We start from the raw sequence: 13,748 nt of genomic DNA, 5'->3' as shown, positions 1-13,748 counted from the left end.
TTCCACGACACTGAAGGGCGCGCCCTAGATGCCCTGCATCCTCGCGCCTCCTTCCACACGCTGGTGGCCACCACGTCCTGGTAGCTGATGTTCTCGACGGCGGGCACAGCGGTCTTGTCGTAGCTGTCGTCGAGGTGGGACTTGTAGTCGCCGGTCATCCAGAAGACGCGCTTCATGCCGTCGAGCCTCATATGGCGCGCATACACGTCTTGCACGTACGCACTGCATGGCACCGCTATCTCGATCCGCACCCCCCACTTGGTTCCCACCGCTGTCTTGTTCTCGGCGCGCACATCCTTGTATAGTTGCATACTCTGTCATTTGTTAGAGTTGTGTCAAATATTATGTATAAGATAGATTACAGTTGGACTCTAAGTAGTATTGTATTCAGATAGGATATAAAGTTGTGTCCTAGTAGGACACTTCTATCCTAGGCATCTCTTATATAGCAAGGATAGACACATGATGTTACATATGCCAACATAATAGCACAGGAACGCAGGGGAAGCCGGTGGCATGTGCCGGCGTCCAGGGCGACCACTAGACCGCAGCTGCTGCATCGTCACACATGACAATTAGTGCAGATGATTAGCAAGTAAGTGCTTGAATGAACCTTCTGATCCCCCCCCCCCCAATTAACAAGCATAATCAAAGATGCTTCTTCATATTCGGATTACTAATACTCCGTCTATGGCAGGCTCGTCGTGGATTGCGCTGAACACCGAAAAGTCTTTGCGAGGGTTACTATCTCCAAATCCGATGGTTGCCTTTCACGGTGAGATATAATCTATGGACGATGGCCTGACGCAGAGGGTATGGTTGTGCAGCAGCGTGGTCAGTTATCCAGCCCAGCGCATGAAGCTGCTAGAATCGCGAAAAAGTGGTGGCAACAACACATAATTGACTCTGATGGTGGTGCTTCCTGAGTACCCAGTCTCAAGCTCCGGGTGAAAATATAGGTCTGACCTGAGCTGGTTATACTTGGCGATGATGATGTTGTTGCATCGTTACCTTATTGAAGGCATTGCTCGGATATGCTCAGATTGTTTCTTCAGGGTGAAAACCTAGACTCTAACCTTTGGTGGTTGGATCCGGTGACGGTGACGCTCGAGCGCCGTTCCCTTCTTGAAGGCGTTGCTGTTGAAGAACCTCGTGGTCCTTGTGGTGTGAGTTGATTGGTGCGGATATGGTCATCACTGTAGTTTGTCGGTCACGGATCTGATCGCTTCGAAGCTTTTTTTTTCATATATTTTTTTAGTAAATGGATATGTATGCATATTGTTTTTATAAATATATGGATGTACGTTGATGTATGGATGATCCATTGATGTATGCTTTTTTTGTGCATTGATGTATGTTTTTATGTTCATAGAAAGTTTTTTTGTTCATATAAATTTTTAGTAAATGGATGTATGCATATTGTTTTTCTTAATATATGGGAGATCCATTGATCTATGCTTTGTTTTGTCCATTGATGTATGCTATTTTTTTGTTCATAGAAAGTTCTTTTGTTCATAGAAATTTTTACTAAATGGGTGTATGTGGCTATGTATGTATGGATGGATGTATATAGAAAAACAAGTCTAGATATATCGGGAAAAAACAAGTCTAGATATATCAAAAAAACAAGTCTAGATATATCGGAAAAAACAAGTCTAGATATATCGGAAAAACAAGTCTAGATATATCAGACGATATGTAGATATGTCGGCTATCGGGTTTGCTTTCTAATAAAGAATTATTGTCATCTATGTATCATTTTATACCGCGTTGACATATCGGGCGACCAACTCTCGAGGCCACCCAAACCCTAGGAAAAAAAAAGCGATCTCCTACCCCCTCCCGCCCCTACCCGACAAACTCTCGAGGCCACCCAAACCCCTAGAAGAAAGAGCATTGTCGACCTCCTACCCCCTCTCGCGGTGGACATATGAGGGGGGACGTCGGACATGCATGAGAGAGAGGCGGTCCGCTCACCCGACCAACTATCGAGGCCACCCAAACCCTGAAAGTATAACCCCGGCCCGATAACTTCGACATGAGGGGGGACGTCGGACATGCATGATAGAGGTGGTCCGCAACTAATCCATTGCTCATATATGCATATGATTCCTTGTTGTGATTATCTAGGTCTATTTTTGCCACTAATATATCCATCTCTCATGTTTGTATATTGCCATGTTGTAATATTTGCAGAAGCTGTGGACAAAGACTTAGAATAAGAAGAGTTGTTGGGGGATATAATCTGCGACAAAGGTGATCCCTTGTCGTTTCTCAATGACACCGATGGTCGGGAAGGAGAGGATGACGGCTCCGGTGATCCAACAATGGAGGAGGAATGAGATCATGACGGCTTCGGTGACCGAATGCCGGAGGAATGAGATCATCATGACGGCTCCGGTGACCGAACGGAAGAGGGAGCTGTTGCAAAGTCCGACGAGGTATATATATTAATTAAGCATGTGCTGACTTGATGCATTAATTATTTTGGTATGTAAATATATTAACACTTCTTTCTCCTCAGAACTACGTCGCAGCTTCCTGTTCTGGATCACAAGTGAATGTCAGTGACTCTGTACATGTTAGAATTGGGAATGCCTTTAATAATCTAATAACTTAAGCATGCATGATATAGAGATTGTATACTGTTTTTCCAATTGATATGCATTTGGGATATGCGTTTGGGATTCTTAGACAATTAAAATATTTCTTAGTCCCAGCTTTAACCATGCTGCACTTTATACTGTTTCCATTTCTGGGAATCAAGTTCACTATGCTAATTAGCACTGAAATCCACGAATGGGCTGCCCAAACCTTGTCCACATGGCCACGTTCATCAGCCCAAAACCACAAATGCCCAAGCTGCAAAAGCCCACGCTAAAAATATCTCCCAGACGCAGCAGGAAGCACATCACTCATCCTTCTTTACTCCCACCTCTTCAACCGAGGAGGCACTCGACCAGCTTAAATACCCGTCTCCACTCTTTTTACTTGCCGAGTAGCTTGTAACTCGAGTGGGGGCACTAAGGTGATGTTGACGCCGTTGTAGCGTTGCGGGCCTGGTCTGGGAGTGCTACTGCTGGCCCGCCCGTTTCAAGTTGCATAGTGGACCGGCTGGGGCCTATGCGAAAGCTGGGCCTCACGTTCTATAATGTGGTAGGCACAGCGTGAGGCTGGCTTCACAGAGCAGCGACAAGTGCCCGCTTCCAACGGTGGAAGGATAACGGACCGCTGCACTCCTTGACAATTTTGAATTTTCACTTTGTACATTTGACTTCTGAAGTTACCAAGGCAGTCAGTCGACAACACGCTTCTTACTGCTACAGTTCTGACTTAGAGATCCAATAGCCTCATCACTTGGTACAGCAAGAAGCTGGATACAATATAATTGAGCTACTCTGTCCCAGCCTTTATCATGATGTCTTGTTTCATCACTCACACTCACCTTTCCTGGTTCATGGGATGCAAATGATTAGCATAAATGTTTTTTTTTGAAACGGAGGCAAAAGATTTGCCTCATCGATTAATTAAGAGAAGAGAGTTGTTCAGTTAATTAATGGAAAACCGGGCGAAAACCAATACAAACAAATCACATGCGGACTACTCCCAAAGGCTAAAACCTCAAGATCGCACTGTCGACCCTACAGACATTTCAAACAAACAACAGACCCAAGCCCACACGCATCTACATCGCAAAGGAATCCCCAAAGAGAACACCTCGGATGTAGACAAATGACCCCCCAAAAACCACGATGATAAGCTAAACCATGAGGACGGCCCATAAGACCAAGGAGCAACCATTAAGCAGCCGCAGACGCCTTTCCTAAGGCATCACTCTTCTTGTTTTTGCTTTTGAGAGACTTCTCCACCTTTTTGATCTTGTTTTTGTTAAACTTTTCGGTCAGGATGCATGCAAACGCTTTACCAGACCCAGGGCTAGCCGCCTCCAACTTAGAGAGCAAGCTGCAAAGCTCTTTTGCAAAGAGAGCATCGGAACAAGGTGCCAACGTGTTTGTCCCAACAACATCTCCACCTGGGGGCACCACATGCCCAACGGTCACAGGCGAGCGAGTGACCGAGGCATCCAAACCTGCACACACCACAAAGTCAGTCTGGCTAGACTCCAAGGGCGGTGGTGAGGGTGTCGTGGGCACCGCCAAAGCCCCTAGCAAGCCTATCTCCTTCGGAATCGCCGCCGAAAGAGGTGGAGTGGACTCCTCACATAGCACGGTCAACTCAGGCATAATCTGTAGAATTGGAGCCGCAACCTCAACAATCACTTCACCCCCAACGTCAGTCGACACCATATAGCAGGGCCTAGCACGAGGAGAGAACCCTCCATAGAGGTCGACTTCCTCTCCATCTGCAGAACCAACCTGAAGCTCGGGAAGTAGAGACCCAATCGGCACAACCTGAAGTTTACCAAGAGCAACCTTCGTCCTTGCCAAGACACTCTCAACACGCACAAGACATTCGCGAAGCTCAACGCAAAGTAGCTCAGCCTGCTGCTCAAGGACGGGTTGTAATGGCACATCAGCTTGGATGACGGATGCAGGCGGTGGAGCAACACATGGTTGCGGCATAGCCTCGTCGACGGGTTGCTTCACACGACAAAAGCGAGCAATGTGGCCGAAACGGAGGCAATTCTTGGATCCCTGCAAGAATGTGCTTGATGACCCCGACACAAACACCGGAAACATCTATCTCTCAGCCATGTCAGAGGAGGCAGCCGTGCATTGAAGGTAGGGCGATGAAAATCCGGAGGAGGCGCCGAACGACGCCCCTTCGAGACGAGCTGCCAGCCCCCCAGCTCATCCCCGCGCGAGCGACCGCACAACACTCAACGGTAGGTGCGTCATCACGACGAAAGCATCCACGCCAATCCCCCCAACCAGGGCGCACTGACAGCTCAACAAAAATGCAGAGGTCTTATGACCAATCACAGGAGACAGCCATGCCTTACTTTTTCAACAAAAGGTTGACCAAAAAAATCGCCTTCCATGGCTACAGTAGTACAGCACAGGTGCTGAGCCAACCACCAGACTGCAGCACCCACTTCATCAGACAGGAAATTGCAAATGATTAGCAGCAAGCATGAGACAGGAACCTTCTGACAGCCCCCAATTAACAAGCACAATCACACAATCAACAACCATAATCACATATGCTTCTTCAATACTCTGGATCTGGGGACATCACAGGTTGGCAACCATTCTCTGCTCTGCACATATGCATGACACATGTACTAGACACCACAGGTGTCCAAAATTGGCAAATCATTTGGCCTGGCAGGTGCATAGTGTTTCAAGAGTCAAAGATTTGCAGATAACACAGGGACAAACAGCCCCAAATCATGAATGGAACAAAACACATCAACAGAAGCTTCCCATACCAACAGACAGACACTAGAGTCTACATACAGAGTTGCATTTAAAAAATGAACATCATCCAAATACAGTCGATGACAAAGGAGCAACAATCTAGCTGGCATGTCTTGGAACCGGACAGAACTCCCTGAAGCCTTATAAATAGACCACCACGCAGGGAGCAGACATCAAGCATAAGTGCAAGCAAGCAACCAAGGAAGCTCACAGAAAGTCATTCTCCTTCAGCACCATGGGCGAGAAAGTTTGTGCCAGCGATCTCATCAGAGTCTACAAGGGTGAAAGGCGGAGCGGGGTTCGGCCGCTGCCGCGTCGTGGGCAGATAAAGCTGAGGATCGCACACATCGTGATGCACTCCATCGCTTCGGCGCTCCTCCCCAGGACTACTACGTCGCATCTTCCAGTTCTTGACCACAAGTGAATGTGACTGACTCTGTACATGTTAGGATTTGTCTAAACCGCTCCCCTTTGTAACCATTTTTATCGGTTCGAGAAAGTTGCTTCTCTTTCTGCACATCGTGGTGTGGGCTTCATGAATGATGATTGGGTGGTTCGCTCTCGCTTTTCGTGCTTTGATCTTCTTGTCTTGCATCCTTTTCGTCCTTGTTTTGATCACTACCAGGCTGTTTACGATCTGATTTGCTCGCATCATCAGATGTTTCATCATCTGAACTTGACGATGCATCGTTCATAAGGCTCTTCGATGGCTTCATACTGATGCCAATAATGCTTCTGATCCATGTCCCCTCGAAAAGAGTATTGCCTGTTGAGCCAGCTGTATCATCCGCATCTGATGGTGTACTCGAAGGCGAACCAGTCAAATATGTGGATGCAGCTTTGCATGCAGTAAAAATCTCCTTTTTCGCCTGTTTGAGCTGTTTGAAAGATTAAAAGGTCAGCATCTAATCAATGTATGCGGCGTCTCAATACATAACGTGACAACACTCAGATTGTATCCAAGCCGGCACAGCAGATAAGGCTATTGCTATTGTTCCTAGGTCTGAAGCTTTCTTCAGAAGTACCTTTCTGAACCAGAGTGACGGAGAACAACAATTTCAAAAAGAAATTCTTCTTTCCGACACATAGCATGAATATTTATTCTTTGTTCCGTGTTCCACAGTGTTTCTGATTTAAAATGGCCATATTCAGTGATTTATTTAAAGCTTGATTAACAGGGTCATACGATTCTTGCTGTCAAGTTGCCCAGCTACGAGGTTCTGAAAAATTCTAGTAATATATGGGACATGGGAGACTTACGAGGGCAAACATGACAAATTCTAGTGATAGTGCAAGTAGCCAGAAAATCCTAGACAGGACATAAAACTAGCAGAAAATCCCAGAAGGTATGCACACCTTTTCCGCTGTAGTTTCAGCAGCCTCCAGAGCTGCGTCTCCGGCATTAGCAAAGCGATTGACCCAACCTGAACATGTACATAGTTAGAATTTTGTTGCAAAATCAGAAGCAATTGACTAGAATTTTTTTTAAACCATTCTTCATCGTAAACATGGACCCTGCGCAAGCGGGAGCTACATGCACCAGGTTGCCCTTTTTTTCATTCTTCATCGTAAACATGGGTATAGTAAGGTAATCACCCGGATTAATACATAAGTTGAAGACAATACAGCATTAGGATTCTAGCTTCGACAGGTTATCTTTGGCTACAGAGTTTTCCTAAAAGGATCTTTTGCTTTCGGCAACCATCATCAAACCGGAACAAGTGTGCAATGTATCTGAGAATAAATAAATCATCGAACAATAGAAAAGAACCTGGAAGTTTTGGCACGCCGAGCTTGTCGCAAAACTCGTTGCAGAAGTGGTTGCAGTTCCTTGAGAGGAGCTCGTATGAGGCTCCAGGCCACTCCCGGCTGAGCTCCCGCGCTATCTGATTTACCGTGCGTGGCGAGCAGCTCGTCTTCCCCAGCACAAAGGACTCGCGGAATGTGTACATGGGGTTCTTGGCCGGGGGGCAGCTGAAAACCCCGCTGCCGTTCTCGCAGTAGCCGAATGACCATTCCTCGTTTCCATAGACCTGTTAGCGACACGCAGCAAATCGATCAATAGCTAGGCGTACGAGTTATCTAAGAGCTTCAGGTAATCGAGAACGAGCACGCAGCAAGGTATTAACCAAGACTGGGTTGCACATTTATAGCTCATACCGTATCCTGCCATGTATGGTGCTCTGAATCAGAATCATAAGGTTTCATAAAAGTAGCAGCAAGTAGATCAATGCATATTCTTTCCAAAAATGTTAGGTAAATTGTCGTTTGCATAATCCTTATCAGACTGACAGACACTAGTTCCACCAATAACACCACATTCTGACTGAACATAACAAAACCTCAAAGTTCCCATTGAGCAATCCAATTATAAAAACACGCATCAAGTAAATCTGTCACGGCCACAGATATCCACGTATTCCCAATTCCATACCAAGAACTCACCCAAGTTGCGCAAAAATTTTACAGTTTTTTTTTCTGACGGACAAAGCCTAATACAGTTCAGCGCCGAAAATAACCGGGGTCGTTTTCCTTGTCTAGAAGGCGGGCGGAATGGATTCGCCTGAGATCCAATCTCCTTGGCGCCGGAGACAGCGCGGAGGAGAAAGAAACGAAGAGGGGAGATGGGGCGGCGGCGGCGGCGGGGAGGGGAGGGGAACGGAATGGAGACGGGACGGGAGACCTGGATGGCGGTGTGGAAGATGCCGCCGAGGCCGATGCCGTCCTTGAAGATGCGGTTGATCTGGAGGACGGTGGCGCCGCCGCCCCCGGCGCCGTCGGGGCCGCTGCAGGCGACGTCGTAGACGTGCGCCACCACCTCCTGCCCCTGCCCCATCTCCGGCTCCGGCTCCGGCTCCTTGCCGGAGACGACCGCGGATCGCTGCAGCTGCAACGTCATGCCGGTGGCGGGGTCCGCCCGTCGGTGACTGGCCGGCTCCGCCTCCGGCGCCGTGCGGGTCTCTGCGCATTCTGTTTTGTTCGCCATTTAATTTCGCACCTACAAATTTATCTGCAGTTAACCACCTCTGTAGTAACTGCAACAAGTTTAAAGTGGTGGTGTGGCCTTTTTTATCTTTTTCTTTTCATTAAGACTGAACAGAATGGAGGTTTTTCTTTTCCTTTTTTACTCTTTTATAGAGCTCAGGGCGGTGCTAAGGCAACAGCTGGGAAATCAGTCGGGGCGGTAGCCGCCTGATCCGCCTGGCACCATCATTCCCCTCGCGAGTCAGCGAACACAATGTCACAGGATGTACCATGACAGCATAACCTGCCCACGATGCAGCATCGCCCTGTTTGGTTGTTCGGCGGAGTGCTGGTTATTCGCTCGCGCCAGGGCGCCATACTCTTGTTGCTTCGTAGGAGCAGACCTTGCGGCAACAACCCACCACCGACAGGGGCGCGGCTCCGGCCTGCGAGCCATGCAATATCGTCGCCCGCCCACAACATCGCTGGTGCTGGCGAGTGGTGCATGGCAGCACCGATAAACCGTAGACTGGATGCATCGCATCACTAGTGACCCTGCGGCGTCGCGATCCCATCTGGCTTGCAACCATCGACGAGCGCTACATTGTAGCACTGGTGACCCTACCGCGTCGCTCCCATCCAACCTACAGCCGTCGACGAGTGCTACATCGCAGCATCGGTGCCTCTCTATAGTGTTGCGGCCCATCTAGCTTGAAGCCCTTTGCATCCCAGCATAGACGGCATCAACAAATGATGGAGCGGGGCAGGGTGCTTGAGGAAGCAACGCTCATGACAACCGTGGTCGGGCTTGAAGCACTGCCCTCGTCTTTCTCTGTGCCACATAATTTTGCAGCAGAACTATGTATTTGGAATGTGGGCCTGCGTGCTTTGTGGAGTTGGGAGAGGGGTGATTTTGACGGAGGCCGCAATCATGTGGTGCGTCGATTGTTTTCGACGAGAGAGAGAGAGAGAGAGAGAAGAGAGAGAGAGAGAAGAGGATAGATGGGATGGAGGACGCACATGGCGGGAGAAGGAGAAAACGAGATACTTCTAGTGTGAAGATAAGGTTGGACAAGGGGGGGGGGTGTGGGTCCCATTCGGCATGTGCGAAGCTACGAGTCGGTTGACAATCCGAGTGATTAATCAGTCGAATGAAATATAGAATTTTCAAAACATAAAGGGTTTACACTTGACCTGCACATGACAAAAATGTATGGTAGTGGAGAATAATCCAAAAGAAACCTTTTCTTTTTCAAAAATTAGTTTACTAGGTTTGCAACATTACTAAACTAATTTTTGGTCACATATAATTATACAAGTCATACTTTTCTTGGATACTTAAAGGGCGAATAATCTTGGATATTTGGTCAAATTTTACAGAAAAAGATAGGTGACCAAATTATTGGCATGCCCTTCTAGAAAACTTGGCATCAAATGAGAAGTTGTTGCACCAAGATTAAACTTTAGTTGAAGAACTCTGTAACTCGTATAGATTTGGTTTACAGACAAACACCGGGAATTTTTGCGTCCCCTTCATGACTGACTGAAATCTTGAAGTTCAGATTTACACCCATAAAACTACATTCAGTAAAGGGTAAAAAAATCATGAATATAACCCTACTCTCCTGAACCTCTGTCTAGAACACGTCTACACAATGCCGTGTCATGCGCCCATGGGCTATGCACCTGAATGCATGTACCTCATAATCGAAAGTAGCCCCTCAAAAAATCGAAAGTTAAAATAAACCTGCAACGAGTAGCTTGAGAAAAGTAAAATATCTTCGTTGGGAGAAAATAAAACACAACACGACATGTTTGCCCACCAAACAAGAATGAAAAGGAATTGTGCATTTTTTGAATTAAAAAAAGAAAAGAAAACCAGACTTTTGCTAGGTTGGGTTGGGGTTGGAAGATACTTGGAGTGTTGGGCAGTGCAACCACCCTCACGCGCCCAGCACGTGCCCCCACCTCGGCCCCAAAATTCCCCAATCCGCCCAGCCCCCGGTCTCCGCAGCTCCTCCGCACCGCCAAATCCTCCTCCAATTCCGCCGATCCGGTCGGCACCTCGTCGGAACCGCCCGCCCCGCGCACCTCCGATCCCCGCCGCCGGTGGTTGCCCGCGAGGCGAGGCGAGTCGGCGGCCGGTCAACCGCCCCCCGCGCCGTCGCCGGCTCTACCAAGGTAATCTCTCCGGTCCGTACGGGCCTAATTCGTACAGATCGATGGGTAGTTTCACTGGATTAGCGGGGAATTTCATCGGAATCTTGCCGTCTTCGTTCGAGATTTCCGTTTTCCACGCCAGATTCTCCCGTGGACCGTGGAAAGGCGCGGTCTTCGCCGCTGATCTGCTCCCCTGTCTGGCCGATCTGATGATCAACTTGGATGCCGTATCGCGTGGCGATTAGATTGCTTTTCCAGCCCCAGATCAGTATGGTTTAGACCCCACGGGTGCCAATTGCCAGATCAACTAAGGCTTCTAACCGTCAATCTAGAGGTGCTGGGTCGATCTGCTGTTGTTAAGGAATGATGATGATACGTACGTTCTTGTATTGATGTATGCAATTAGACAGCATGGAAAGCTTATGATGCGGTTTGCACGACAAATCTGTGTGCTAATCCATGGAGCTTTCGTTCTGATCTAATCGGTGCCGCTAGATTCACAAACCAGCAATGTTTAACCTCGTAGGGAGAATCCAGCATTTACCACGGTAGCCATGAGCCGTTTTCAGGAGTTTTCCATAGGGATGCAAGTGGCTCGCTGCATGTCCTGCATCCTCATACTACACATTAGTGTTTGGTTTTTGCGGCCATTTTTAGCGCACTAATAGGAGTGCTTTGTGGGCCAAGCACACTTGCATCCCCAGTTTTCCACTTTGGACTAGTTTGCACTTATAACGTGTGTTGTAGCAAATGCTGAATTTTGCTGTTCGCTGCACAGAGAGGCCACTTTATTCAGTGCTGTTCACTTTGCCGCTAAGTTTGGCCGTTTACTAGTGGATCAGATTATCTTTGTTACTCCGTGCCACTTTTTAATTGGATGAAACCGGACTGCAAAATACTCTGTATAGTTATGTTATGTCTGCTATTGAACTATACGATGCTTTGATCTTTCTGAGTTATTTTCTGCAAAATGGATCATCATCCATGTTTTTACTATAAGTTCACTTGATTTACTTATATATTCCTATGATTACCGAGAAGGGAATATGTCTGGCGTGCATTGAATCTTCGTTTCTAACCTGAACTTTCTTCTTTTCTCGATACAGGAGAAGATCCTTATGAGTTGGTTGGCTGTGAATTCATATAAATTCTGGTACTGTGAAAATGGGTCAAAAGGTGGCAGGAAGTTCGTGACGAGATTAACCATAGACGATTGAGGTCTGAGTGGATTTAGGTATTCTGTTGTGACAACTTAAGTGGTTCTTCAACTTGAAGACGTTGCTGTTGCCTTAGGATATGCTCTTTTCAGCGAGGAGTACAGACACACACTCTTAGATTGTAATTTTTCTTAATTGGATTAGTACAGGAAGATCAGATACAGTGAAAAGGGAGCGCAGTCGTGATGGACAGAGCTGGAGGCAACCAAGCAGGCCAAGTGTCGAAGAAAGGAAAGAAGAAGCATGCGAAAGACGAGTCAGACCGGCAGAAGCAGGCTGAGAAGAAGAGGCGCCGGCTGGAGAAAGCACTCGCAAACTCCGCAGCGATCATTTCAGAGCTGGAAAAGAAGCGGCAGCAGAAACAGGAGGAGCAGAGGAGGCTGGATGACGAAGGGGCTGCGATAGCCGAGGCTGTCGCCCTTCATGTCCTCATAGGCGAAGATTGCGATGAACCCCGCCAGCTAATGTGGAACGGCCATAGAGGCCGCGGCCATCGGGGTGATTTTGTGGATCACGAGCCGGCTCCAGGCGCGCAAGGAGCAGGAGGAGACGCCTATCCATATGGAAGCCGGTCACCGCTGGCACGGGCCTCTCGTCCCCACATGCCCCAGTGGAGGCTGACCGACTGTGGCATGTCCGGGCCGTTCTCGTTCTCATCGTGGGAGCGAATGGGCGATTTTGAGGGGCTATACTGCGAAGGGACACCCTGTCAGACAGACCAAGACACTTACTGCCACGGCCTCGTAGCAGCAACCCAGGCCGCCTCTCCATTCGGATACGGTTCGGAGGATCCATTCCCTGCCCATGGAACGGAGGGTGCTTCCTCCATCAACATCATGCTGGGCGGCGGCACCAGCAACAGCCTGAACATCTACAGGAGACAATTCTAGATCATAGTTACTTTCTTTTTTACACCAAAGGTCGATCTTTTCATTTGCTGTGATACTTAGCTTTGCGTCGAGAAACCGAAAGTGGATATAGGGATATATAGGAGAGCCGTCTTACTGTCGAGTCGAAGAAGAAGCGGTGTGTATTTGGCGTCAGTTACAGAAAGTGTGTTTTTGTGATGAATTATTAATATATGTTTTTGCTTTTACCTGAGGTTGATGTGTATGTGTTTGCACCAGATGGAGATGAGATTTGGTTGTGGCTAGTGCTGGTCGGTCACAAGTTGTTCTGGGTTTGGCTGGTCGGCACCTCAGTGTGGTGGCATTATTGTTGTTGTTCTTTTTGCAATGTCAGATTTGAATTTTGTGAGTACCAGTTGATCTCTTTTTGCCCACCTTCTCCGTGGATTAGCCCATTGTGGATTGGATTGGATGGGGTCTCCCCAAACTAGGCACCACCATTGCTGTCATGAGCATGCATGCATGAAAAGTAAGTTGTGTCGCGCGTGTGTAAGACGAGCTGCAGTTGCATGCCTATCTGATTCTTATTGAGCATTAGAAGTAGGCCATCCATGTGTTTGCCATTGCTGAATTTTGTGTTGATTTGGAGAAGTGATCTCCTTGTCTGCTCAATGTTCCAAATTTTGTTTGTTTTCTTTTGTTTTGGTTCTGTTGTACGCTTGTGCTGTTAATGTGTAAGTGCAAGTTATGTGCTGTTAATGTGTAAGTGCAAATTATGTTTTGCTTTGTACACCCTCCGAATCTGAACTAAAACCACCACGCTTATTTATGATCGGAGGGAGTAGTACATTGTGCACTACAATGGTTTTTTCTTTTGAGGGCATGCAAATTGCATGTCTTAGCTTTACAGAAAGACGAGGGTAAATTACAAGAAAGACCGACAAGCTCCCACCATAACCCGGTGACAAGCAAATCCACTCCAACTCGAACGCACACAAAACAACCACAACGACATAAGAGCCTATCCTAAACCGACTAACAAAGCCACGTCTCAACCAACACTGGTCATCTTCAAAGAGCAACAACTCCAAAGAGCTCTCCTTGTTGATGCACTAACCATCCTTGAGCATAGTGGCCGAGCTAGACAACATCGATTGGGGGGCCAAATATAAAATACA

General features: G+C 47.6%; 2 protein-coding genes across 4 annotated transcripts; one reads left to right on the top strand and one right to left on the bottom strand.

The window, feature by feature from the left end:
* Positions 1-5,354: 5,354 nt before the first annotated feature.
* LOC123172578 (uncharacterized) lies at positions 5,355-8,393 on the bottom strand. The gene is made up of 4 exons (XM_044589531.1): positions 8,065-8,393; positions 7,153-7,414; positions 6,738-6,805; positions 5,355-6,259 (listed from the first exon to the last, which is right to left on the bottom strand). Exons 1-4 carry the CDS (start codon positions 8,365-8,367, stop codon positions 5,915-5,917), a joined length of 978 nt encoding a protein of 325 aa, XP_044445466.1. The 5' UTR covers positions 8,368-8,393; the 3' UTR covers positions 5,355-5,914.
* Positions 8,394-10,274: 1,881 nt separating this feature from the next.
* Positions 10,275-12,823, top strand: LOC123172577 (uncharacterized). Of its 3 annotated transcripts, none has more exons than XM_044589529.1 (3): positions 10,275-10,526; positions 11,612-11,739; positions 11,867-12,823. In XM_044589529.1, the coding sequence occupies exon 3, from the start codon at positions 11,908-11,910 to the stop codon at positions 12,610-12,612; it is 705 nt and encodes a 234-aa protein (XP_044445464.1). In that variant the 5' UTR covers positions 10,275-10,526; positions 11,612-11,739; positions 11,867-11,907; the 3' UTR covers positions 12,613-12,823. The 3 variants fall into 3 exon arrangements, with proteins under 3 accessions (XP_044445464.1, XP_044445462.1, XP_044445463.1); XM_044589528.1 differs by having other exon boundaries at positions 10,277-10,526; positions 11,872-12,823; XM_044589527.1 differs by having other exon boundaries at positions 10,276-10,526; positions 11,612-12,823.
* Positions 12,824-13,748: the final 925 nt, after the last annotated feature.

Source organism: Triticum aestivum, unplaced genomic scaffold, assembly GCF_018294505.1.
Source record: "Triticum aestivum cultivar Chinese Spring unplaced genomic scaffold, IWGSC CS RefSeq v2.1 scaffold100160, whole genome shotgun sequence".
In the NCBI taxonomy this organism is placed as follows: Eukaryota; Viridiplantae; Streptophyta; class Magnoliopsida; order Poales; family Poaceae; genus Triticum; species Triticum aestivum.
This window is presented reverse-complemented; position numbering and strand designations above follow the sequence as displayed.

Coding starts and splice junctions, on each gene's coding strand:
- LOC123172577 (XM_044589529.1), top strand. CDS start 11,908: ATGGACAGAGCTGGAGGCAACCAAGCAGGCCAAGTGTCGAAGAAAGGA.
- LOC123172578 (XM_044589531.1), bottom strand. CDS start 8,367: ATGGCGAACAAAACAGAATGCGCAGAGACCCGCACGGCGCCGGAGGCG. Junction 6,806..7,152: donor CGGCGTGCCAAAACTTCCAG/GTTCTTTTCTAT, acceptor GTACATGTTCAG/GTTGGGTCAATCGCTTTGCT. Junction 6,260..6,737: donor CTGAAACTACAGCGGAAAAG/GTGTGCATACCT, acceptor TCTTTCAAACAG/CTCAAACAGGCGAAAAAGGA.